The 25,903-nt window shown below is 39.2% G+C and overlaps 1 protein-coding gene across 1 annotated transcript in view; it reads right to left on the bottom strand.

Moving 5' to 3' along the window:
• LOC127633221 (protein kinase C epsilon type-like) overlaps positions 1-25,384 on the bottom strand; it is a 97,854-nt gene extending 72,470 nt beyond the window's left edge. The window contains exon 1 of the mRNA XM_052112150.1: positions 24,361-25,384. Coding sequence (XP_051968110.1) covers positions 24,361-24,708 — 348 coding nt within the window. The 5' untranslated portion in view covers positions 24,709-25,384. The remainder of the gene's footprint in view (positions 1-24,360) is intronic.
• Positions 25,385-25,903: the final 519 nt, after the last annotated feature.

Below are 25,903 nucleotides of genomic sequence, written 5' to 3' on the forward strand. Positions count from 1 at the left end.
TACAGTGACACCTAGCGGCATGGATGCAGCATCATTTAAAAATCAACAGTTTACAGTTTCAGATGCCATTGTAGAAATGTAGCATTCACAGTCAGCCATAATGACTTAAATCAATCAGTGAAAGTGTCAAATAGCAGGACAGTTACTGAGTTTAAACAAATAGTGTTCGGTTGATCACTTGACCCTAAAATGGCAGCCCCCATGTGCGGAATCCTCTCCATGTAGAATAAAACAGCTTTAATAAGGTAATTGATTTGATTGAAGTCTTCATTTTACGGTGAGTGGTCATGATTTCCTACATATATTGCAAAATAATAATTTGTCTTTAGGAGTTAAACTTTTTTAATGAGGAAATAATTACTGAGTGCACCTTTAAATCTGTGTGTGTTATTTTTATTTTCTCACTGAGCTGGCTTTTTAAAGTGCAGGATAATCATCTCAGGTGAGTCAGTCTTTCACCAGACCATGCTGACATGTTAATTGTGCTAATCAAAACTCTATGCTCTCAGTAGCCTAAAAATATTTTTAAAAGTATTTTAAATGGAATGCATAAACACACAATGTTTTTTGACTGATTTTTGGGGGTTTCTTACTTTTTAGAAGGTCCCAAGTTTACATTTAAACATAAGTGAAAGAGGTGGTTTTGAACATCCTTAGAACACATCAAGTGTGCCACTTGGGATAGGAACAAACACTGCAATGGAAGAACTCATCCATTACTGAAAGAAAGAGCCTATGGCACAATACCAGACCCTCTTATATAGCTCAAAAGATGCTGCTTTTTAAGTCTCTCTTTCTCTCTCTGGGCCAAATGTAGTCTGGAAATTTGCATTAACAGTAAATTAATCACAACAGGCTGGGCCAGCTGACCAATCAGAGCAGACTGGGCTTTTCGGAAAGGGGGCTTTTAAAGAGAAAGGAGCTACAACAGAGACAGAGGGTTAAAAGAGGTGCTGCAGCAATGTACAGTATGAGAAAAAATTATGTGTTTTTTGAACATTAACGCATGTAAACCTATTCAAGTAGACCCCCAAAATAAAATTACAATTATTTAAATGAGCATAATATGTGCTCTTTAAAACCTTTGCTAACTGACAGCAGGCAAATTGATGAAGTTAATCTGTGGCATGTGTTTTGTCAGAAGGTTGTCAAATGCCCATGTCAATGTATTAAGTTTACACAGACATTAGGGAAATGTAAGAACATAGCCTCTCTCTCTCTCACACTCACTCTCTCTCTCTCTCTCTCTCTCTCTCTCTCTCTCGCCTTTCAGCTGTCCTGAAATGACCACAACTAAACAAAATCATCCTGCTGAAGGGACCAGTGTTCTGTATCACAAACACAACATGGGCATCCATACACTGCAGACAGATGTACAGCAGCCTGTCAATCAATGCTGATTTTTACCTTTTAAATAATGTAGGCCTACAGCACCACTGCTGCTGAGAGTTAGATCACATTACTTGAAAAGAGAACCCATTTCATCCTGTCTTTATCTCTCTCTTTCTTCTAACAGTTTTTTCCTATATGCATTCTGGAGAGGCTAACACCACTGCTGAATTATGAGTGCTGCTATTAAATTTCACATTGTTCATTTAATATTTTTGGCGCAATGTAATGCTTGCTAGCCCCAGTCAGCTGTGCGCTTTGTATGCTGCGAAAAAGACCACAAATACATGCATAAACTCACAGTGAAGTCGCCACATAACACACAGGTGTCAAACTCACTTCACGTGGCCTGCGAGCTAATTTCTGAAACGAAGGATGGCAGATTGGAATGTCTCACTGACCAATCAGTTAGCGCTTTCCTCATGAATATTAATAAGCCTTCACCTGTCATCTTAATCATATGTTTTGGAGCAAATTTCAAAACGGACCAAAACTAAGGCTGTGTCTCGTTTGGAAGGCTGCATCCTCTGGAGGTCGCATTTGCCGGCCACATGCGTCATTGAGGCTGTCTCCTTTCAGAAAAGCGAGTAGGACACTTCGAATGCAGCCTTCGAATGTGACCTTCTTTCACGGGAATTCAGAGGATGCATCAGGTGTATCCTTCGTGGGCAATCACAGCCCACAATTCTTTGCTTCAATGGAAATGTCTAAAAAAACAACAACACCAATTTGCCCATAAGTATGTTAAAATGCAAGGAATGTTAAATCCCAAGTTGAAGTACCTCAATAGATGGGTGCAGAGTATTTAATATGTATAATTATATTAATATAAGTGGCAATGTAAGTATTAGACTAAAAGTACACCTGTAAAATCTATGATCTTTTCTCTTTACATCATTATAACTCTCCTAAATGTACCTCTCCCTTCCAGAGGGACTTTGTTCCCTTCTCACTCAAAGCACTCGCGCTTGTTAAAGAGTGGTGTGGTGTCATAGCAACCTTGTTTCTTCCGCTTCCGTTTGTCCTACTGAAGGCCATCAGGATGGCAGAGTATCGGAACGCCTCACTGACCAATCAGTTAGCGCTTTCCTCATGAATATTAATAAGCCTTCACCTGTCATCTTAACCATATGTTTTGGAGCACATTTTGCTAAATTCAAAAGCATAATGAAAGCGGCTCAATGAATAGAGCAGTGTGAGCGTAGCTGTGCTTTAACTCACGGAGAGCGCAGATCATTATCAAAAGTGCTAGACACTACCCAGATCAATAATCAACACAGCAGAATGGAAAGAGCTGCACGAGGACAGGGCAGATGCATTTACTTGCAGACTGGCCTCAGTCTCAACTGCACAGCATGAACTATTTTAAATGCACGTGTGAACCAGTGAGATGTGCGACTGGGATTGCAGAACCTGTTTGAATGCAGAACATAATTGTCTGTTGAAAAACTCCAAATGTCTCCGTGATGAAACTAGTTTAAAACAAAAAAAAAAAAACACATTCTAAACAACACAAGACAAAGAAAACAGGAGAATACATCAATAGACCTTTTTCAGTGGGGCAAAGGTAGCTCAACAAGACGCTGACTACCACACCTGGAGTCGCGAGTTTGAATCCAGGGCATGTTGAGTGACTCCAGCCTGGTCTCTTAAGCAACCAAATTGTCCCTGTTGTTAGAGAGTTTGGAGTCACATCGGGTAACCTCCTGGTGGGGTGCACCAGGTGGGGCGCATGGTGAGTTCTGCATGGATGCTGCGGAGAAGAGCGTGGGCCTCCACACACGCTATGTCTCATGTAGAATAAAACAGCTTTAATAAGGTAATTGATTTGATTGAAGTCTTCATTTTACGGTGAGTGGTCATGATTTCCTACATATATTGCAAAATAATAATTTGTCTTTAGGAGTTAAACTTTTTTAATGAGGAAATAATTACTGAGTGCACCTTTAAATCTGTGTGTGTTATTTTTATTTTCTCACTGAGCTGGCTTTTTAAAGTGCAGGATAATCATCTCAGGTGAGTCAGTCTTTCACCAGACCATGCTGACATGTTAATTGTGCTAATCAAAACTCTATGCTCTCAGTAGCCTAAAAATATTTTTAAAAGTATTTTAAATGGAATGCATAAACACACAATGTTTTTTGACTGATTTTGGGGGTTTCTTACTTTTTAGAAGGTCCCAAGTTTACATTTAAACATAAGTGAAAGAGGTGGTTTTGAACATCCTTAGAACACATCAAGTGTGCCACTTGGGATAGGAACAAACACTGCAATGGAAGAACTCATCCATTACTGAAAGAAAGAGCCTATGGCACAATACCAGACCCTCTTATATAGCTCAAAAGATGCTGCTTTTTAAGTCTCTCTTTCTCTCTCTGGGCCAAATGTAGTCTGGAAATTTGCATTAACAGTAAATTAATCACAACAGGCTGGGCCAGCTGACCAATCAGAGCAGACTGGGCTTTTCGGAAAGGGGCTTTTAAAGAGAAAGGAGCTACAACAGAGACAGAGGGTTAAAAGAGGTGCTGCAGCAATGTACAGTATGAGAAAAAATTATGTGTTTTTTGAACATTAACGCATGTAAACCTATTCAAGTAGACCCCAAAATAAAATTACAATTATTTAAATGAGCATAATATGTGCTCTTTAAAACCTTTGCTAACTGACAGCAGGCAAATTGATGAAGTTAATCTGTGGCATGTGTTTTGTCAGAAGGTTGTCAAATGCCCATGTCAATGTATTAAGTTTACACAGACATTAGGGAAATGTAAGAACATAGCCTCTCTCTCTCTCTCACACTCACTCTCTCTCTCTCTCTCTCTCTCTCTCTCTCGCCTTTCAGCTGTCCTGAAATGACCACAACTAAACAAAATCATCCTGCTGAAGGGACCAGTGTTCTGTATCACAAACACAACATGGGCATCCATACACTGCAGACAGATGTACAGCAGCCTGTCAATCAATGCTGATTTTTACCTTTTAAATAATGTAGGCCTACAGCACCACTGCTGCTGAGAGTTAGATCACATTACTTGAAAAGAGAACCCATTTCATCCTGTCTTTATCTCTCTCTTTCTTCTAACAGTTTTTTCCTATATGCATTCTGGAGAGGCTAACACCACTGCTGAATTATGAGTGCTGCTATTAAATTTCACATTGTTCATTTAATATTTTTGGCGCAATGTAATGCTTGCTAGCCCCAGTCAGCTGTGCGCTTTGTATGCTGCGAAAAAGACCACAAATACATGCATAAACTCACAGTGAAGTCGCCACATAACACACAGGTGTCAAACTCACTTCACGTGGCCTGCGAGCTAATTTCTGAAACGAAGGATGGCAGATTGGAATGTCTCACTGACCAATCAGTTAGCGCTTTCCTCATGAATATTAATAAGCCTTCACCTGTCATCTTAATCATATGTTTTGGAGCAAATTTCAAAACGGACCAAAACTAAGGCTGTGTCTCGTTTGGAAGGCTGCATCCTCTGGAGGTCGCATTTGCCGGCCACATGCGTCATTGAGGCTGTCTCCTTTCAGAAAAGCGAGTAGGACACTTCGAATGCAGCCTTCGAATGTGACCTTCTTTCACGGGAATTCAGAGGATGCATCAGGTGTATCCTTCGTGGGCAATCACAGCCCACAATTCTTTGCTTCAATGAAAATGTCTAAAAAAAACAACAACAACAACACCAATTTGCCCATAAGTATGTTAAAATGCAAGGAATGTTAAATCCCAAGTTGAAGTACCTCAGTAGATGGGTGCAGAGTATTTAATATGTATAATTATATTAATATAAGTGGCAATGTAAGTATTAGACTAAAAGTACACCTGTAAAATCTATGATCTTTTCTCTTTACATCATTATAACTCTCCTAAATGTACCTCTCCCTTCCAGAGGGACTTTGTTCCCTTCTCACTCAAAGCACTCGCGCTTGTTAAAGAGTGGTGTGGTGTCATAGCAACCTTGTTTCTTCCGTTTCCGTTTGTCCTACGAAGGCCATCAGGATGGCAGAGTATCGGAACGTCTCACTGACCAATCAGTTAGCGCTTTCCTCATGAATATTAATAAGCCTTCACCTGTCATCTTAACCATATGTTTTGGAGCACATTTTGCTAAATTCAAAAGCATAATGAAAGCGGCTCAATGAATAGAGCAGTGTGAGCGCAGCTGTGCTTTAACTCACGGAGAGCGCAGATCATTATCAAAAGTGCTAGACACTACCCAGATCAATAATCAACACAGCAGAATGGAAAGAGCTGCACGAGGACAGGGCAGATGCATTTACTTGCAGACTGGCCTCAGTCTCAACTGCACAGCATGAACTATTTTAAATGCACGTGTGAACCAGTGAGATGTGCGACTGGGATTGCAGAACCTGTTTGAATGCAGAACATAATTGTCTGTTGAAAAACTCCAAATGTCTCCGTGATGAAACTAGTTTAAAACAAAAAAAAAAAAAACACATTCTAAACAACACAAGACAAAGAAAACAGGAGAATACATCAATAGACCTTTTTCAGTGGGGCAAAGGTAGCTCAACAAGACGCTGACTACCACACCTGGAGTCGCGAGTTTGAATCCAGGGCATGTTGAGTGACTCCAGCCTGGTCTCTTAAGCAACCAAATTGTCCCTGTTGTTAGAGAGTTTGGAGTCACATCGGGTAACCTCCTGGTGGGGTGCACCAGGTGGGGCGCATGGTGAGTTCTGCATGGATGCTGCGGAGAAGAGCGTGGGCCTCCACACACGCTATGTCTCCGCAGTAATGCGCTCAACAAGCCACATGAAAAGAGGAGCGGATTGACGGTCTCAGACGCAGAGGAAACTGAGATTCGTCCTCCACCACCTGGAATGAGTCGAGTCACTATGCCACCACGAGGACTTGGAGTGCATTGGGAATTGGGCATTCCAAATTGGGTAGAAAAGGGGTGAATATAAAAAAAGAAATACACACTCTGGGTTTTGGAACGAGGAAGCAAAGGTTTGCAGGGTAAACTTCGACAACGATGAATGGAAGTAAATAGCAGACCAGAGCAAAAATTATTTTCACTTATTAATTTGCTCCAAGAGCAAAAGACAAAACCTACTATTACAATTGAATGACTTTCCAGAAGAAAAAAACAAAAATAAATAATAGAGCAGTGGATTAAGATAGTCAGATGAGAGAAGATTTAATATATAAAAAAGTTTGCAAGATTGCCAAATAAGGCAGAAACACATCATCACAGTCTCTGAAATAGGTCTATTAAAAGGCTTTTCAATTATCAGATCACAATGCTTACAAAAATGTCCCATGGTTTAACAGTAGTAACAGTATTAACTATGGTATTTGTGGCAGATAGGGTTTATAATGGTGTTTTCAGACCTGTAGACCGATTGCTTTGTTCTGAAAAGGGGACTAAATTGTTACAACGTTGCATTTTCTTTTTGGTTCGGTTCGCTTTCACAGGGCAAAATTTCAAAACGGACCAAAACTAAGGCTGTGTCTCGTTTGGAAGGCTGCATCCTCCGGAGGTCGCATTTGCCGGCCACATACGTCATTGAGGCTGTCTCGTTTCAGAAAAGCGAGTAGGACACTCCGAATGCAGCCTTCGAATGTGACTTTCTTTCACGGGAATTCGGAGGATGCATGAGGTGTATCCTTCGTGAGCACTCACAACCCACAATTCTTTGCTTCAATGGAAATGTCTAAAAAAACAACAACACCAATTTGCCCATAAGTATGTTAAAATGCAAGGAATGTTAAATCCCAAGTTGAAGTACCTCAATAGATGGGTGCAGAGTATTTAATATGTATAATTATATTAATATAAGTGGCAATATACACTCACCTAAAGGATTATTAGGAACACCATACTAATACTGTGTTTGACCCCCTTTCGCCTTCAGAACTGCATTAATTCTACGTGGCATTGATTCAACAAGGTGCTGAAAGCATTCTTTAGAAATGTTGGCCCATATTGATAGGATAGCATCTTGCAGTTGATGGAGATTTGTGGGATGCACATCCAGGGCACGAAGCTCCCGTTCCACCACATCCCAAAGATGCTCTATTGGGTTGAGATCTGGTGACTGTGGGGGCCATTTTAGTACAGTGAACTCATTGTCATGTTCAAGAAACCAATTTGAAATGATTCAAGCTTTGTGACATGGTGCATTATCCTGCTGGAAGGCCATAAAGGGATGGACATGGTCAGAAACAATGCTCAGGTAGGCCGTGTAATGGTTGACACATTTTGTACAGGCATATCTAAGTAGAAAGAAGATCTAAGTAGCCTCAGAGCCTAAAGAGTTCCAGCAGAGATTTCAAAAGTATCTAAACAGAGTTAAATATAAAATGCGGAATGTCACAGAATTTTACATTTTTGGGATGAACTGAATGTATGAATGCACAATTAATTGAAGTAAAAGCATGACATGCCCTATGATGATTGAACCACAAAAGGCTGAGATTTTATTAAATAAATATACATTCTGAAAGTGCTGCACTCTACAACGTGAATGTGTAAAGCCGGCCGCACATACACTGACAACGCATCATCATAAACATAACGCACGTTCTGTGTGTGTTTATGACAAAGAGCAGAGCACATATTCACTGTGAATCATGCAGAACATACAGATTATTAAGATAAATAAATCACAGCCTTTTGGGGTTTAATAAGCAAATTAAGCCATTTAGCAAACTGCTTATCCAAAAGATGGAAGCTGTTTTCAAAAAAGTGCTTTATTCGGTTTTCTGCTAAAAATAAAAGCTTGATTTCAGAAGATGTGTAATTGAAGAAATTGCAACAGAAATATATTACTACTGTATAGTAAAATGTTATGTTTCATGTAGTTTTAATTAATAGTATATTAAAATAATAATAATATTAATATATCAATAATAATGACATTATATTTGAGCAATATCTCACAAGCAAGATTGCTGTTGTACTAAATAAATGTTTACATTAATTCTTTCATTAATACTATGATGCTCTGCTGTGCATCATAGTTTTAGACAATAAATAACTTGTGAGGAACTGGCAGGAAGCACTTCATTTGAATAAAATAATGCAATGGTAAGTTAAAAAGTAATTTTTCTGTTTTCATTCGATTTAAGTTCTATTCATTTACTTTATTAGACAGGTTTTTTGATAATAACTTTAAAACATTGAACTTCAGAAATAATTAAAAGGAAAACAGAATTTGGGAAAAAATAAAACAGATTTCATAGGGCCCACACCAGGAGCCAAAGTCTGCAATTAAAAGTCAGAGATTTCGTTATGAACTCAAGATTTTCTCATCAAATTCTTCAAAGACAAAATTATCTGAGCAATGCTTTCCACAATTATTACATAGATTTATCCTCTTGCATACCAACAATTGTCCTATTTGTGTCTATTTGCATTTCTCCAAAAGCTACTTTAGCAGAATCCTCTTAATAACTTAATCCTAGTTAATATGAAGTTCCAAACATAAGTTCGGGATCTAGGCCTTCTAATCTAAAATTAAATTGGGCCAGTGCCCAGGGGCCCTTGACTACAAGGGGGCCCTTGACTGCCCGGGGGTGCACTGGGCTTTAAGGCTCAACAACTTTTGGGTGGAGTGGGGCCCTTGGAGGTAATTGACCCCAGGGCCTTTGTTAGTCATAATCCGTCCCTGTACTTAGGTTGAAGTCATTAAAACTTATTTAACCACTCCACAGATTTAATATTAGCAAACTATAGTTTAGAACATCTACTTTGTGAATGAGACTAGACATTTTTCCAACAATTGTTTACAGACAGATTGTTTCAGTTTTAATTTACTATTTGACAATTCCAGTGTGTCAGAAGTTCACATACACTAAATTAACTGTGCCTTTAATCAGCTTGAAAAATGTCAAGCCTTTATAGACAATTAGCCAGTTAGCTTCTGATAAGAGGTGTACAGAATTTGAGGTGTACCTGTGGATGTATTTTAAGGCCTAACTTCAAACTCTTGCCACTGCCTCTTTGCTTGACATCATAGGAAAATCAAAAGAAATCAACCAAGACCTCAGAAAAAAAAAACTGGGGACCTCCACAAGTCTGGTTCATCCTTAGGCGCAATTTCCAAATGCCTGAAGGTACCACATTCATCTATACAAACAATAGAACACAAGTATAAACACCATGGAAGGAGATTTATTCTGTCTCCTAGAGATGAAAGTAGTTTGGTGCGAAATGTAGAAATCAATCCCAGAACAACAGCAAAGGACCTTGTGAAGATGCTGGAGGAAACAGGTAGACAAGTATTTATATCCACCTTAATACGAGTCCTCTATCAACATAACCAGAAAGGCTACTCAGCCAGGAAGAAGCCAATGCTCCAAAACTGCCATATAAAAGCCAGACTACAGTTTGCAAGTGCACATGGGAACAAAGATCTTACTTTTTGTAGAAATTTCCTCTGGTCTGATAAAACTAAAATTGCATTTTTTGGCCATAATGATCATTATTATGTTTGGAGGAAAAAAGGTAAGGCTTGCAAGCCGAAGAACACCATCCCAACTGTGAAGCATGGGGGTGGCAGCATCATGTTGTGGGGGTGCTTTGCTGCAGGAGGGACTGGTGCACTTCACAAAATAGACGAAATCATGTGGAAGGAAAATTAGGCAAATTTTTGGATATATTGAAGCAACATCTCAAGACATCGGTCAGAAAGTTACAGAAAGCTCAGTCGCAAATGGATCTTCCAAATGGACAATGACCTCAAATATACCTCCCAAAGGACAACAAAGTCAAGGTATTGGAGTGGCCATCACAATGCCCTGACCTGAAATTGTATGTAAATTTCTGACTCACTGGGAATGTGATGAAAGAAATAAAAGCTGAAATAAACCATTTTCTCTACAATTATTATTTCACATTCTTAAAATAAAGTAGTGATCCTAACTGACCTAAGACAGGAAATGTTTTCTATGATTACATTTCAGGAATTGTGGAAAACTGAGTTTAAATATATTTGGCTAAGGTGTATGTAAACTTCTGACTTCAACTGTACATGTGGCTGCTTCCCTTGCTCCAACAATAATCTTTCCGGCATCCCTCCACCTCCCCTTCTCCACCTTTATTGATAGTCCAGGGGTTGGGAGGGGGGTGAGGGTGCTGTTACATTTACCTTAATACCAGGACTCTATTTATCAGTGAACTCAAGTAACTGAAATTAACATAATAACTGAGAGCTCCATAAAATTTCCTGAGCTACAAAAGAGCAATCGCTGAGCAATAAACTTTGCCTCTGGGTCAGCCAGCTTTGACCTGCAGCCACACAAATGCAAACTACAACACCATTACATACTAAACATCCATTTGCACACACTAACTAATATCATCACACCTAGCAAATTCAGACAGATAGGATCATATCTACCATCTTTGTGGCATTAGTTTCAGACACGCTCTAATGCTAATATAGCGTACATGCGGTGAGGCTATCACAACACAAGAAAAACAAGCTCTTGCTCTGGTTACTGTCATGCACCAGTCATTGACCTTAGTTCCTTGCTTACCCTCTCTCTTTCCTAATCACCACTATGCAAACGGACACCCGCAAGCCCCAGAGAACACATGCCACTCACGCTCTCTAGAGCACGCGTCTCCATGGAAAATCTTGAGCTGGAACAAGAATGCTCAGCACTGCTCATCAATCTAAAAACAGGTTAAGGTGGTGGAGTTTAAAGAGACAGTTCAACGAAAAATGAAAATTAGGAAAATAATTATTTCATTTACTCACACTTGTTGTTACAGGACAAACCTGCATTACTTTCTTTCTTCCATGGAAATCCAAAGGAGATTTTAGGCAGAATGTTAGACCCAGTCAACATTTACTTTCATTACATCTTTTTTCCACACAAATTATTGCTGAATGAAATGGTCAAAAGATGACAGAATTCTCCTTTTTGGGTGAACTATCACTTTAAGGATTTGGAAGTAAGAGCCTGCTCATTTCAACCAGGTCTGATATGATCTTATACAGCTGAATGGAAAGCTGGCCCAGGTAAAACATTTACTTTAAGCACAAATGTTGAGCGTAGAGGTGGTTAAGATTTATGGATCCATTTCTTAGAACTAAAAAAAACACAGTGACTAGTCAATCTCAGATTCTCTGAAACAAAGCTGACTGCTTCTTTAAAAGAGCTGGGTAAGTACCACAAATATAAAGTGGATGCGGCTGTGTTAAAGTAGTTCATTTCATTAAGCTGTTAGTCCTATTAGGATTGTCTGCACTGGAATGAAGATGGCCTCCTAGCTGAGCATTTGGGATACAAAAAGTAGGTCTGGAAAGTTTTAAACACATATGCCACTGACTGCTAAATGAATCCATCCACTATGATTAAACATGACACTGAGGCACACTTTCATTCTCACCCAACCTCTCTATCTTCCTCTCCTCCCCCTCAATTATGCACTCTCCTCCTCAATACTCTCCCCATCTCTCTAAGACAGCTTGAGCTCGGCAACAGTCCTCCTGCATCTGTCAGCAGCAGAGTCTCAGCATGGCAGCTGAGCAGCTGAGCAGCATGCACGGCTCCTATTCACACTCAAATTCACACACAAATGTGGCCATATGAGAACACTCAGCTTTGCAAACGCACAGGCTCTGAGTGAAACCTTCAGAGCTCCATGAATTACTAATAAGACACCACACAGGGACTAATTGTGCTTAAATTATGATACAGACTAATAATGGGATCCTTTGAAGGCCTAATTGGAATTCAGTTTGAATAAACACAAGGTCCTGAGAGAGCTTCATGGCTGTAATTTAGTAAATAGCGTTAAATGAAAAAAGCCGCCTGGAGATAAAACTGTGGACACTGGAACTGACTGATGGACTCAAACACAGAAAATTGTGAATTACTTTAATTTATAAAATGAAAAGTGTTGATGCTAAATACTGATTAGATTAGATGTTATAAAATGAAAATGAAAACGCACACCTGTGAGTGCTCGATGTATAGTAATGCATATAAAGTTGATACTACACCTATGCTTATTTATTTCTACATAATTATTTAGTGGAAGAATTTTTTATTTTCTATTGTTATTAGTAATCATTTCACTATTTATTCAACATTGTTGTCTATAATCACATAGAGCATGTTGACATTATAATTCTTATACCAATTAGACTTGATAAGCCATCGTCTTTTAAGGTCATGTAAATGCCTTGAATGACATTCCTTGATTGGTAAGGTCATAAACGTTTTAAGCATAAGCTGATGGGCACACATGCATTTTTGCCAGTACTCTCTGATTTTGCATTGCACATAAACACCTTTACCGGTGTTCTTCCCAGCTTATCCAATCTGCACAAGTGTTGTGCTTATTACTGTTAATGTTTTGATGCCAGAAGCAGAGAATAAATACATTTTTCACTTATATAGCACTTTTCCGACACTACACTCAAAGCGCTTTTACATAGAGAACAGGGGACACCTCAACCTCCACCGTTGTGCAGCATCCACCTGGATTATGCAATGGCAGCCACAGTGCACAAGTAAACTCTCCACACACCAGCTATCGGTAGAGAGGAGAGAGTGGAGTGATACAGCCAATTCATGGATGGGATTATTAGGAGGCTGTGATTGATAAGGGTCAATGGGGGGAATTTGGCCAGGACACTGGGGTTACACCCCTACTCTTTTATGAAAAGTGCTCTGAGATTTTTAATGACCACAGAGAGTCAGGGACACTTTTGCATCCCTTTCATTATACTGGGGTGTTAGAACCCACACAGACCACAGCATGAGCACCCCATGCTGGCCGTCCTAACACCTCTTCCAGCAGCAACCTTCAGGGCTACAGACTATGACTAAAATGGTCATAAATATGACCAAATATAATTGACTGTGACAATAATTTCAAATCTAGTCACCATTGGCAACAGTCAAGTTGTGTGCGTTCAAATGCAGTTTCGTCAGACATTATCTTGAGAGTTATTGAATACATCTTTATAGCATGCATCAGTGTGTCTCACTCCGCTTTCCACAGGTTCTATTGTGATGACCAGCAGACTGCACCGCACACAACAACAAACCCAGCGCGAGAGATTCGTGAACAAATGACACCGGATCTTTTTCATGAATCACATGAAAAGAACTGAGGATTTGAACTCATGAGCTCAGGTTAGCAGTTTAAATCAGATTCCCTTTCTCAGCGGATTAGCCATCAGTTTTTTTTTTAAATAAGAGACCCATGTGTTTATCAGGCTTCTTTATAATTAAAAGTCATATATTGTGAACCTTTTTTTTCTTCTTCTGGTAATTATTGTTTGGGATTGTCGTAGCATAATAAAATGCACCTGGGATTTCATTCAATTTGCACAACGGTAGTCTCTGTGTCTGGGCCATTGGTAACAGTAAAGAAAGACTAAGGCAATATATTAAAACAATTTAATATATATATATATACACACTTAGGACAATTGAGGGACTTGTACACAAATATTAAACAAGGTGCGAACATTCATTGATGCTCAAGAAGACAACACACTACTATATGCATACTATACTCTATGTAATTACCTGTAATGTAGATTCTGAAGAGCAGTACTAAATAAACAAAATATATTATCTCTTATATTTGTATAAATTATAAAAGGGGTGTGAACATTTCTTAGACAAAAGGGAATGCAAATTTGTCTCTTAGATCATACATATAGATCAGGTGGGGTTTATTCAGGGCCGCAGCTCTTCTGAACATCAGGCATCTCATCAATATCGTGTGGTTAGTGGCGAATGATCAGACTCTGGTCGCTGCCATTTCACTTGATGCCAAAAAGGCATTTGATATGGTAGAATGGGATGATCTTTTTAAGATTTTGGAAATATACGGTTCACTTTTATAGGATTAAGTTACTTTATAGACATCCGATTTCGGCGGTACAAACAATATCAGATTATTTTACTCTGGACAGGGACACCCTGCAGGGTTGCCCTCTTTCCCCATTATTGTTCTGTCTTGCCCTGGAACTATTAGCAGCCACAATATGAAAGGAAGTTGATTTTCCATTGGTGGTGGTGGGAGGTATGGCGCATAAGCTTTTCCTTTACGCAGATAATATTTTATTTTTCGTCTCTGAAAATGAAAAGGCTTTTTGCAGTGAAAAAGGCCAATTGCTTGACTGTGTCATGTGAGTTTAACTTGCTCAAGTCAGATATCAGCATTAATCCTGCCTCTAAGTTTAAGAAACATATTGAGGTAAAATTCATATTTCTACTTTCTAGATTCTGTGTGTCTATAATGTAGCCTTTAAATCAGCTTTCTACCACTGAGATTATTAGGTTGATGTGAGAGATTAAGGCAATGTTATCAATAGGGCTGGGCAATAAAAAAATCTTGATGTTTATCTGAAATTTTTTTTTAATAAATCCTTGATATCGATAATAAACTTTTGAGTAATTTTCTATACTTTCTATATTTAGCCTATGTTCTACATCTAGACCAGGGGTTTTCATTACAGTGATCGAGATAGCAAGACAACCACTGGTTGGTTGATCTAGATGAAATAATAAAGATTTACTTTTTATTTCATGACGTCTGTAGCTGCGTGCTGTTTGATTGACCGGTGGCTAATATTTGTACGCTTTACATGCACGCATGCTCCCTGAGTGCTAATGCGGGTACGCACCTAAATGGTCAAATACACTTTATAATTCAGTCAATGCCCATCTTGGTGAGGCATTAATATAAACACAGTCAGTTTGGTCTACAGTGAACGTAAACACTGGGACAAAAAGTGTATTTGCAACAAAATGTTAGACTTGAAGTGTACATGTAATCGAATTAAGCACTGTCTAGTAGGCTATGTCATATAAAGGCTATTAATCAAACAACAATAACAAGGAAATGAGAAAACCACTCACTAATTTTGGCTGAATAATTTGAGTAGCTTTAGAAGTATTCATGTAATAGAATAAAACAGTGACATTTTTAATAATAATATTTCTTACTGATATTGTTAGTTTTATTTTAATAATACTGATGTAGAGATTTTGTTAAATTGCATAATAAATTATCAGGAAAGCAGATATGATAAAATAATGTATAATTATGCTTAGCCTTTACATGTTTTTTCTAATGCCTGATAAAAAAAAGGATCAACCTTTGCAGAGCAATACTTCAGGCAGAACATTCCACCAGTCACAAACTTCAGAAAATTGTGCATCATGCATTAGAATGAGAACACAACTATTTCTGGGCTTAAAAGATACAATAACTAAATCAATGTGGAACATTGTATCTCAAAAGGAGGACAATGTGGCCCCCTATGTGCTACTTAAAGAAATAGTTCACTCAAAAAGGAAAATTCTCTTATCATTTACTCAACTTCATGCCATCCCAGATGTGTAGGACTCTTTCTTCAGAACACAAATTAAGATTTTCAGAAAAATATCTCAGCTCTGTAGGTCAATACATTACAAATGTTGACGCTTCAAAAACCACATAAAGGCAGCACAAACGTAATCCATATGACTCCAGTTTAAATCCATGAAAAAGATCAATATTTAAATACGTTTTTGCTAGACATTCTTCTCTCTGCCCAGTAGATGGCGATATGTTTGAAGAATGTGAATCACCAAAAACAAAAGAAGAAGAAAGTGATAGTTAAAGTGGAGATTGACTGAGCAGGGAGGAGATTTTATAGTAAAAATTGACTTAAATATTAATCTGTTTCTCACCCAACCAATCATATCTCTTCTGAAGACATGGATTTAACATGGAGTCACATGGATTAGGCTACTTTTATGCTAATTTATGTGATTTTTGGAGCTTCATCATGTTTATCTATTTTAAAAGTTGTCAATCACAAACACCTATAAAATACCTATATTTTCTATTCATTCTGGCAAATAGCCATAGAAGAGAATGTAAATTACAGTATGTGTGCTACATTTTTAAATGGCATTGTTTTTATTATAAACATTACATTTACATTTATGCATTTGGCAGACGCTTTTATCCAAAGCGACTTACAGTGCACTTATTACAGGGACAATCCCCCCGGAGCAACCTGGAGTTAAGTGCCTTACTCAAGGACACAATGGTGGTGACTGTGGGGTTAGAACCTGTGACCTTCTGATTAACAGCCCAGTGCTTTAGCCACTACGCCACCACCACTCAAATAAAGGGGCACAGTTTTGCAACTCAGTACTCAATACTCTCTATTCATGAGTACTTCTAATTGAGCTACTCTTTTACTCAACTTAGAGTAGTTTTTAGGACAGGTACATTTACTCTACTACATTTTTTAAGAAGTAACAGTACTTTTACTTGAGTATTATTTTTCAGTACTCTTTCCACCGCTGCTAACCGGAAAAGATATGTCACACCCGTTATCTCGCATTTGCACGCGATATGGACAAAAGTGTAAAGAGTGTTTAATTCAGACATTTATTTAAATGTTGCCTTAAACATATGTATGATTATTACATATTAATAAGCCCCCTTTCTGCTGGTCAGAGAGTGTGGGCTAAGAAGTCTACCTAGAGATACAAGGGTGCGTCTGATGCAATTTAAGATTTTACATTGATTCTCTTGGACCCCCTCTAGATTGTATAGTCTCAAAGACACACCCACCTGCTGGTGACGCCAATTAGAAGACGGTGACACAACCCATGTTTTTTGGTGGTGTGATAACATCCAAGAATTTTGGTTGAGGGTTCAGAATTGTATGTGTTATGTATTGGGTATTCAAATTTAATTTGTCTGGATGTTTGGAGGGTAGGGTTTAAGTTCATATAATTTGATTCCCTATTTTCTGTCAAGTTTATTTAATCTATCACTGGAATCAATACAAATTGTTAATAACAAAGAAAAGCTATTCCCATATGTGGATAAGTGTATTACACAACTGAGATGAGAATATATAAGTCTGAGTGTGTGTGTCTGTGTCCTTAGAAGAGTGTCTAACTGGGTCATGTAGATAGCAGAGGAGATCAGACATATTTGTGGAGTATCTGGGCTCTTGTATGTCACCTGAATCTGCAAGCATGCTCAATGTGCCCCAGGCAAGTACTTGACGCGGCATGTGAAAGTGAGAGACAACTGACTGTCGCATACATAAACTTGCAAAGCACAAACACACAAATATACACAAGATGAATGATTGGGGACAGACGCCGATGTAATGTAATAACCAAACAGTTCAACAGAAATATAAAGATATTTCTTTGGTTTCCCATCGAGTCATAAAATTAATTATTGCTGCTGGTTTGACTGATCCTGCTTAGCCACAATTCACCCCTCCCCCTCCAATCCTGAGATTTGAGAAATTATGAAAAACACTGAGCCGATGTGCGACAAATACCAGGACAAATGGTTTGATGCAAAAAGAGGTTTCATCCTCAGTCAAAATGTTAAATGTTTTGTGTTGTTTACAGTGACACTGTAATTCTAAAGTGAGATTTTTAGAGATACAAAAAGAAGATAATTCCAATAAAACCTTGGTTGGTGAAGAATCGTATTCCTCACCCAGCTCTGATGAGCTTTGCTTTGGAAAGAAGGTGATACGAGTTCCTGTGGCAACTGTATGCCAGGGAGGGGGAGGAGTTGGTGTTTTAGCCTCAGTCTGGCCTATTTGCGCAAATGGTCAGGGAGAAGTGAGAGCAGATTATGTCAATGTCCAGTAACCAGAAGTACTGTATGGCTAACACCAACATTTAAGGGGAGACAATGGAAAGACAGCTTCTGGGCATAAACCTGTAAAATATTGAGTGCAATCGATAACTTTAATGTGAGCTGTAATGCAGTAGAAAGGCATTAAGGAAACTGTGGCTTAAGCAATGCTCGGAGTGAAATGTGGTTTAAGCGTTTGGTCTGACATTGCTGAGCCGCTTTTTAATGTACTGGACTTAAATGTCGGGACCAATTTACACTGGCAGACAAAAGTTTGGAATAACGTACAGATTTTGCTGTTTCGAGAGGAAATTGGTACTTTAATTCACCAAAGTGACATTCAACTGATCACAAAGTATAGTCGGGACATTCCTGATGTAAAAAAAAACAGCACCATCACTATTTGAAAAAAGTCATTTTTTATCAAATCTTGACAGGCCCTTTCCAGCAGCCATCACTCCAACACATTATCCTTGAGTAATCAGGCTAAATTGCTAATTTGGTACTAGAAAATTACTTGCCATTATATCAAACACAGTTGAAAGCTATTTGGTTCATTAGATGAATCTTAACATTATCTTTGTGTTTGTCTTTGAGTTGCCACACTGTGCAATAGACTGGAATGTCTTAAGGTCAATATTAGGTCAAAATAATGGCAAAAAGAAACCTCTAGAACTTCGTCAGTCAATCATTGTTTTGAGGAATGAAGGCTATACATTGCTTGAAATTGCCAAAAAACTGAAGATTTCATACAAATGTGTACACTACGGTCTTCAAAGACAAAAGGCAACTGGCTCTAACAAGGACAGAAAGAAATGTGGAAGGCCAGATGCACAACTAAACAAGAGGATAAGTAAATCAGAGACTGCAGCTTGAGAAATAGACGCCTCACATGTCCTCAGCTGACAGCTTCATTGAATTCTACCCACTCAACACCAGTTTCATGAACAACAGTAAAGAGAAGACTCAGGGGTGCAGGACTTATGGGAAGAATTGCAAAGAAAAGCCACTTTTTCACAGGAAAGAAACACAGACATTGGACAACAGATAATTGGAAAAGAGTGTAATGGATCTTAACCCCATTGAGCTTTTGTGGGATCAGCTAGACTGTAAGGTGTGTCAAGACAGCCACATCTATGGCAAGTGCTACAGGAAGCATAGGGTGAAATGTCACCTGAGTATCTGGACAAACTGACAGCTAGAATGCCAAGGATCTGCAAAGCTGTCATTGCTGCACGTGGAGGGTTTTTTGATGAGTACTATTTGAAGCAGTTTAAGAAGTTCTGAACTTTCATTGTATCTGTTTTCCATACAATGAAAGTAAATGGTGACTAGGGCTGCACAATCAATGGAGATAGTAATCAGTATTATGATTATGGTAACTGTTATTCACTATAACTGTAAAAACTGATGATTAAAGCATTCCACTGAACTCTACTCCTGTTGCATATTTCAATATACAACATGTTTTTTTGCAGCGGTTGAGTTTTCTAACCAATCCCAGACATTTCTGTTGAGCAATGAAAGGGCAATAGAGAATCAGAGACACTTAATTAGTCTGTAATAACTAATTAAATGACAACCGAGCCAAATGCACAAGTTTTAAGAGTTTGATGCCCAGATGCTTGCTTTATGTTTCACACATAAATTAGTAATGAATCAAATGAGCAATGTGACAAAACTAGAACGCTCATTACAAGGCTTTGGCGCAGTGCAAATAAGTGATTTATTGTGCAGTGTAGACAGCTTATTTTATAATGGAAGCATTGATGAGAGTGAAGTGCAGGGCTCAGAAAGCGTAAACTTGAATGACTGACAGCTTCACTCTTTATGATGGGAGAGTTCTAATATTTTCCTGTTGCTCAAATTCTGTGTATAATAAAAAACTATAAAGTAATTCAGCTCAACAGTTCTCAGCTTGTTTTGGTTGTTAGCCTGCATAAAGAATATCGCAAGAAGTTGAACAAGTAAGTATTTAATGAAATTCTATTAATCAACATTAATATTTGTGATTGCAATATAAAGGGCAATAATCAAGATTTATGATTTTTGTCATAATCATGCAGTCCTTAGCGACTGAGGTAGAGCGACTGATTATTGCTAAACATTCTAATATTTCCACGTTCCAAACTCCTTTTAGGTTTGGAATGACATCAGTGAATGATGACAGAATTTTCATTCTTGGGTGAACTATCCCTTAAACAAGGATAGATCTGAAAACAAAATGGAGGGGAAGGAATCCCAGGAGAGAGAAGGTGAAGGAAGCAAACAGACCTCAGGAGGAGGACAATATGAGTAAGGAGAATGAATGAACCAGACAAGAGACAGTCTAAGTGAAGACCTGAAATATCAGCAAAAGTTTTCCCTGCCACAGGGCATACTTCCACCCTGGGTGCGCCCCATTTTCTATAACCTCTCTCTATCTCCCCTGCTCCTAACAGATGACCCCTCAGTAAAAGGCTGGTAACTGAATAAAGAACACTATCCCTACAGATAAAAGCCACTTTCTCTGGTGATAACTGGAGTGTTGCTAACTTGAGCTAAGGGTGTTGTTGATGATCTCCGCAGGGTCAGACATTCCACAAAGAAGCTGATGGAAGACATATGAATTATTCAGTATGCTCCTGCCTCACACAACAAAGACAAGAGGCTGTGTCTCAGTAGTGTCTAAGAAGCATCCACAAAGAAGTGGCACCGGGCTCCCATTACCTCTTCCACTAAATGCTACACAGACAAGAAATATGTTCGTCAAACTAAACACAATGCTGAAGGTAAGGTGAAGAATGTTACTTCTATGTAAAAACAAAGCAACCTCAGTCATGATGCGTGAGCCTAAAAAGTGGTGCAATTTCTGAAAAAATATGTTGCATATAGTACTGGGCAACCACAACATGTGGTTGGGCAAAGATTACAGGCCAGAAACCCAACAGAGAAGTGGTAAAGCAACAAACATGACACAACAGCGTGTTCTTTACAGCACTCGCTTGAAACGTAAAGTCTATGGGCTAGGTTGGTTATTTTCTTTCCCTGAACACTTTTGTAACAGTGGTGGTACTGTTTCTCTAGGGTCTATTTGTGTTTGTTGAAGTAGAGGAGGTTATCTAAATTAGTAAGCATGCTCTACTTGTTCCAAGCTGAAAAAAAGCTCCACCTGTGTGAGTAACAGTGGGAGTGTCTCTACAGGTGAAGCTCATTGGATGTCTATCCATTCCTTAAACAGTGTGGGTTTCTCTGTAGATGTCTGGCTCCGGCATCTACTGGTCAAATGGCGGGCCAAGAAACAACTGTCTTCCTAAAAAATTTGACAAATTTGGTTTCTTTTTCAGCCTCAAGCTCTGTTCCTTCATTTGGGGCACTAAATGCCTATAGAAGTTTCACATGTATCTTCTTGTGAAAATGTATTATAAAAGTATTCTATGTAACTTGTGCACCATATTCCAAATCTTCTGACATCAAAATAGATTTTGGTGAGACAACCAAAATTGCAAGTCCTTGTATAACAACTGTTTTAACTGATAAACAAGGACTTGGAACTAAATGAGAGTGAGTAAACAGAATTGTTATTTTTGGGTAAACTATTCCTTTAATATACCAATAACAGTAGGGCTGTTAACAGCAGGATTAATCAAAATAAAATGGAAATCTCAATATGTACCAGTGCGATCATCAAACCGCAAGGACTGCGATTTAATTCAAGAAATCATCTGAACATGCTGCCAGCTGAACTGTACTTATGTGCGCAGCTGCTTTGTCTATGCTGTGTAGTGCTTTCTGAAATACTTGTAAAAGAGGTCAGTGTGTTACACATGTGATTCTGTGCTCGATACACACAAATTCTATCTACAGTCCCCTACTATATATGGTTCCACGGTGTGCTAACAACTGGGCTCATTATATTTAAAGCATTTGATATGCACTTTAATTGCACATTTGTGTAATTACATGTGTTTGGCCACTACAATTTACTGTAAAACAAAACAAAAAAACTCATGACACTGGGCTCTTGTGGACAGAAAGGGAGATGAGAGAAAGTCTTTCTGAAAAGCTCCAGTACTCATTTATGTAAACAAGACATGGCAGATGATGATTGTACTTCTATAACTCTCTGAAAAATTAGATATGCCAGAGCTTCCATGTCTGAATCTTTGCTAGCAAGCGTGTCTGAGGTTATGTCCTCTAACAAAACGGTTCAGCTCCAATAATGCCACATGTTGCCATGTCATGATTAGCATTGCCAATTTTGTTGGGCCATTTTTTTTCTCAAGATTGGCATATAAATGAATTAAATTCATTTATATTTAATTTACAATGGAAATGATTTACAATTAATTCTATGGCCTAAAACCAACCTCAAACCAAGGTTTAACAGACTAATTATTAATTACTACTAATTAATAATAATAATTAAAAGGATAGTTTACCCAAAAATGACACATTTTCATAATTTACTCACCTTCATGTTCTTCCAAACTTTTTATGCCACTTTCCTTCTTTCATAGAAAACAAAAGGAAATGTTAATCAGACTGACAGCTTCAGTTGCCTTTCACTTTCATTATATGGAAAAAGATGCAATGAAAGTGAAAGGTGGCTAAGAAAGTCATATGAGTTTGGAACAACACAAGGTAGAGTACATTTTGGGGTAAACTATAGCTTTTAAGTCCCCATTAAATCCTGACAGAAGCGGAGGAAAAGAAACAAGCAATTCATACATCTTGATGGCCACAGTTTAAACCCAACTGTGAAATGGAGTTATTAAACTAAGACAGTTATGGTAATGTTAGCATTTTGAACCTTTCACTTGTCATAAACCCAGTAATGTTAGTTTAGCAAACAACTCGGATGGTTCAACATTTTTTAAGTAGGCAGTGTTTCCTTTTACTGCAACAGTACCCAGCTGGAATCAGGGCTAGCGGTGAGCAAAAGGGCACAGGATGTGTTATGATTAGGCAAGTGGGAAAACTAAAGCAGTGGGGGAATGCAGATATTAAATTGATTCCCTTCTCACTCTCTCACCTGACACATTTACAGCACAAGCTGGCAGTGACAGGAGTAGAAGATTGACCAATACAGTGTCATAATCGATATATGCTGACCTTCATGGGTGTCTAATGGCAAAACAGACAAAGCTTTCCCCACTGCAACCCCTCTGCTGGGCTAAGATTATATAACATCAAACCAACTCAGAATTCCAAGCATGATTAGAATGCTAAGTGTTCCATATTTACTGATTTTGTTTTACCATGACATTAAAACATATTACCAAGCACCTTCAAAACATGCCACTCTGTGACAATTCAGAAGTCTGTATGTGTGTTATACGCACTATACACCTGCAGGAACAGAGATTATTATAGATGAAGGCAGTGAATTAAGCATCACTTGTGCTATTTGCACTTAACAGGTCTTGACCCCCATTTCTACCACTAGGACATCATCAAAGAGAAGGTGACTGGAAAGATGACACGCTTATATGGCTGTTATGATGACATGCAGATCAGTACCGCCGCTCCCTATACGCATACTACGCAGTCTGCGTTGGTCACCAACTCCCTAGGGGGGCACCAGAAAGTCCACCGGCTGCCCGTACTCGCATGTTATAGGTTATTCAAGGACCCAAAAGCAGTTGCGGAACACAGACGATCGCTTCACGCTCATATTACGCGGAACCCCCACGGAACTCTGCGTAGGGCATCAATTTGCCCAGCGGCGGCCCTGATGCAGATTAAACAGGAGTGTTTCTCGTCCAACAGGTATTATTATAATGATCTAGAAAAGATGGCTAGATCGATGGCAGGTTGTGACTTACACATCTGCCAAACTGTTTCAAACTAGTTTTACAGCTTGCATAATTAAGCACTGATTATTTCTTTCTCTGGGATGGAAGTGCTACATCTCAGAACAGCTTCACTTGACTGAATTGGTGAATGTAAGTCTGGATCCAACAGCAGCAGCAGGACATGTTTTGTGGAGAAATTTAAAAAAAAAAAACAGAGCGTGAAAACCCACGAGGAAGACAGAGGAATGGGGCTTTGCTGTGGAGAAGCTTAAAAGGACCAGACCCCCTGGAAATGATGGCCAACACAATAGATTATACCAAGATTATACCAGTGTTACTAAATCCAGCTCTTGGAGACCCCTCAAAACTGCACGTTTTGGATGTCTCCCTTATCTAACACCTGATTTGGCTTCTCAGCTCATAAGTAATTTTGCTCCATAACATGAACTGGTTGAGTCAGATTAGCGAGACACCCAAAACGTGCTGGGGATAGATCAGGAGCAAGTGTGAGACACACTGAAATAAAAAACACCATGTCAATAAATTCCGGGAAAAGCTTGGAAACATACCCAATCTTCAAAGTGCCTACTGCCATTCTGCAGCAGGTCTTCAAACTGAATAGTGCAGTTGGCCACAAAGTCATCATAGCCAATTGGTGCATCATGAAAGACCGACAGTTCAATTTTCTTCCCATCGTAAACCTCAGTCACGAACTCGTCATTCCAAGCTGGACTATTGGTCTTCTGCTTGGTCGATGTTTGACCCACGCGAGAATCATCCACGTTGAGGGCGATATAGGTGTCCAGTAGGAAGGTTTGTGTCTTTGGTCCGACGGCGTGTCGGAGTGACCATGGAGTGGGCTTCAGGTTTAGAGCCTCACAAACCTTGATCTTCAATACTCCGTTAAAAACCACCATGATGACGCTCAACTGGCTTCCCTTTGCGAGAATGAACGGTTTCAGGTGCCGATTTTAATTCAGGGAGTCGTTACGTCCGTAGATATCATCACGTCATCAGTATGCATACATGCATGTAGAGATGGATGCTGAGATTATTTAATCCCCCAACCACTAGACGAGATGAAATTCGGATTTGCGAACACAACGGATCAACCTCATTCTCTCATTTGAGCACAACAAATAGGATGCACAAAAAGCGAGATGCAAACCCAGAGGCTACCGTGATCCTGTTTTTGTTTACGATCCGATAGGAACCGTTCGTAAACACGTGAACTCCCTACGTCTGGAAAGAGGGTTCCGTTGAACGGTTAAAACTGTGAGAATGACTCCTAGAGCAAAGGTTTCGGCAATCACAGAGGGAAATGTCCCAAATGTGTCCAAGGCGGGGATTGTCTTCTACTACTCGTTTTCCAATAGGCGGTGAGTGGGAGAGGCGTTCGGGATTCCTCCTTCTTCCAAGCTGCTGACGAACCGCATGGACACTACTGCCATCCACTCGCCGAGATATTGAGTAGCTTCCTCTTTTGTTTGTTGATTTAACAAGGACTCCCCGACAGCATTTGAGCTAGTCGCTCATAAAGAGGTTTTCGCTGCACTGGTTTCCTGCAGCCTTCCTCTCTGTTCGCTCTCGCGCTTTCCCTCCCTCCCTAAGCGCGAGCGCCAGTTCAGGAAATGCGCAAAATACGTCAGACGATTTAAGCCGCGCCGCGTCCACTCTACACCGGATGGGGGAGCGTGTGTGTACAAACAGGGAGAAGAGGCATCGCAAGCCGCGGGGGAAGGAGAGTGAGGCTGGAGCGCACCCCATGGTTTGGAAGAGGGGTATGTGGGGTGGGTAATCGAATGTCCCCACAAAAATATGTAAACCTGAAATCACCAACATTGACATTGAAGAAGATTGTTAAAGTGAAAGTGAAATTAAAGATTTATAGAAAAAAGGACTTAAATATTGATCTGTTTCTCACACACACACCTATTATTTCTTTTCTGAAGACATGGATTTAACCACTGGAGTCTTATGGATTACTTTTATGCTGCCTTAATGGGATTTTTGGAGGTCCAATGTTCTGGCCACCATTCACTTGTATTGAATGGACCTAGAGCTGAAATATTCTTCTAAAATTCTTCATTTGTGTTCAGCAGAAGAAAGAAA

This window comes from Xyrauchen texanus, chromosome 40 (genome assembly GCF_025860055.1).
Source record: "Xyrauchen texanus isolate HMW12.3.18 chromosome 40, RBS_HiC_50CHRs, whole genome shotgun sequence".
NCBI classification, from domain to species: Eukaryota; Metazoa; Chordata; class Actinopteri; order Cypriniformes; family Catostomidae; genus Xyrauchen; species Xyrauchen texanus.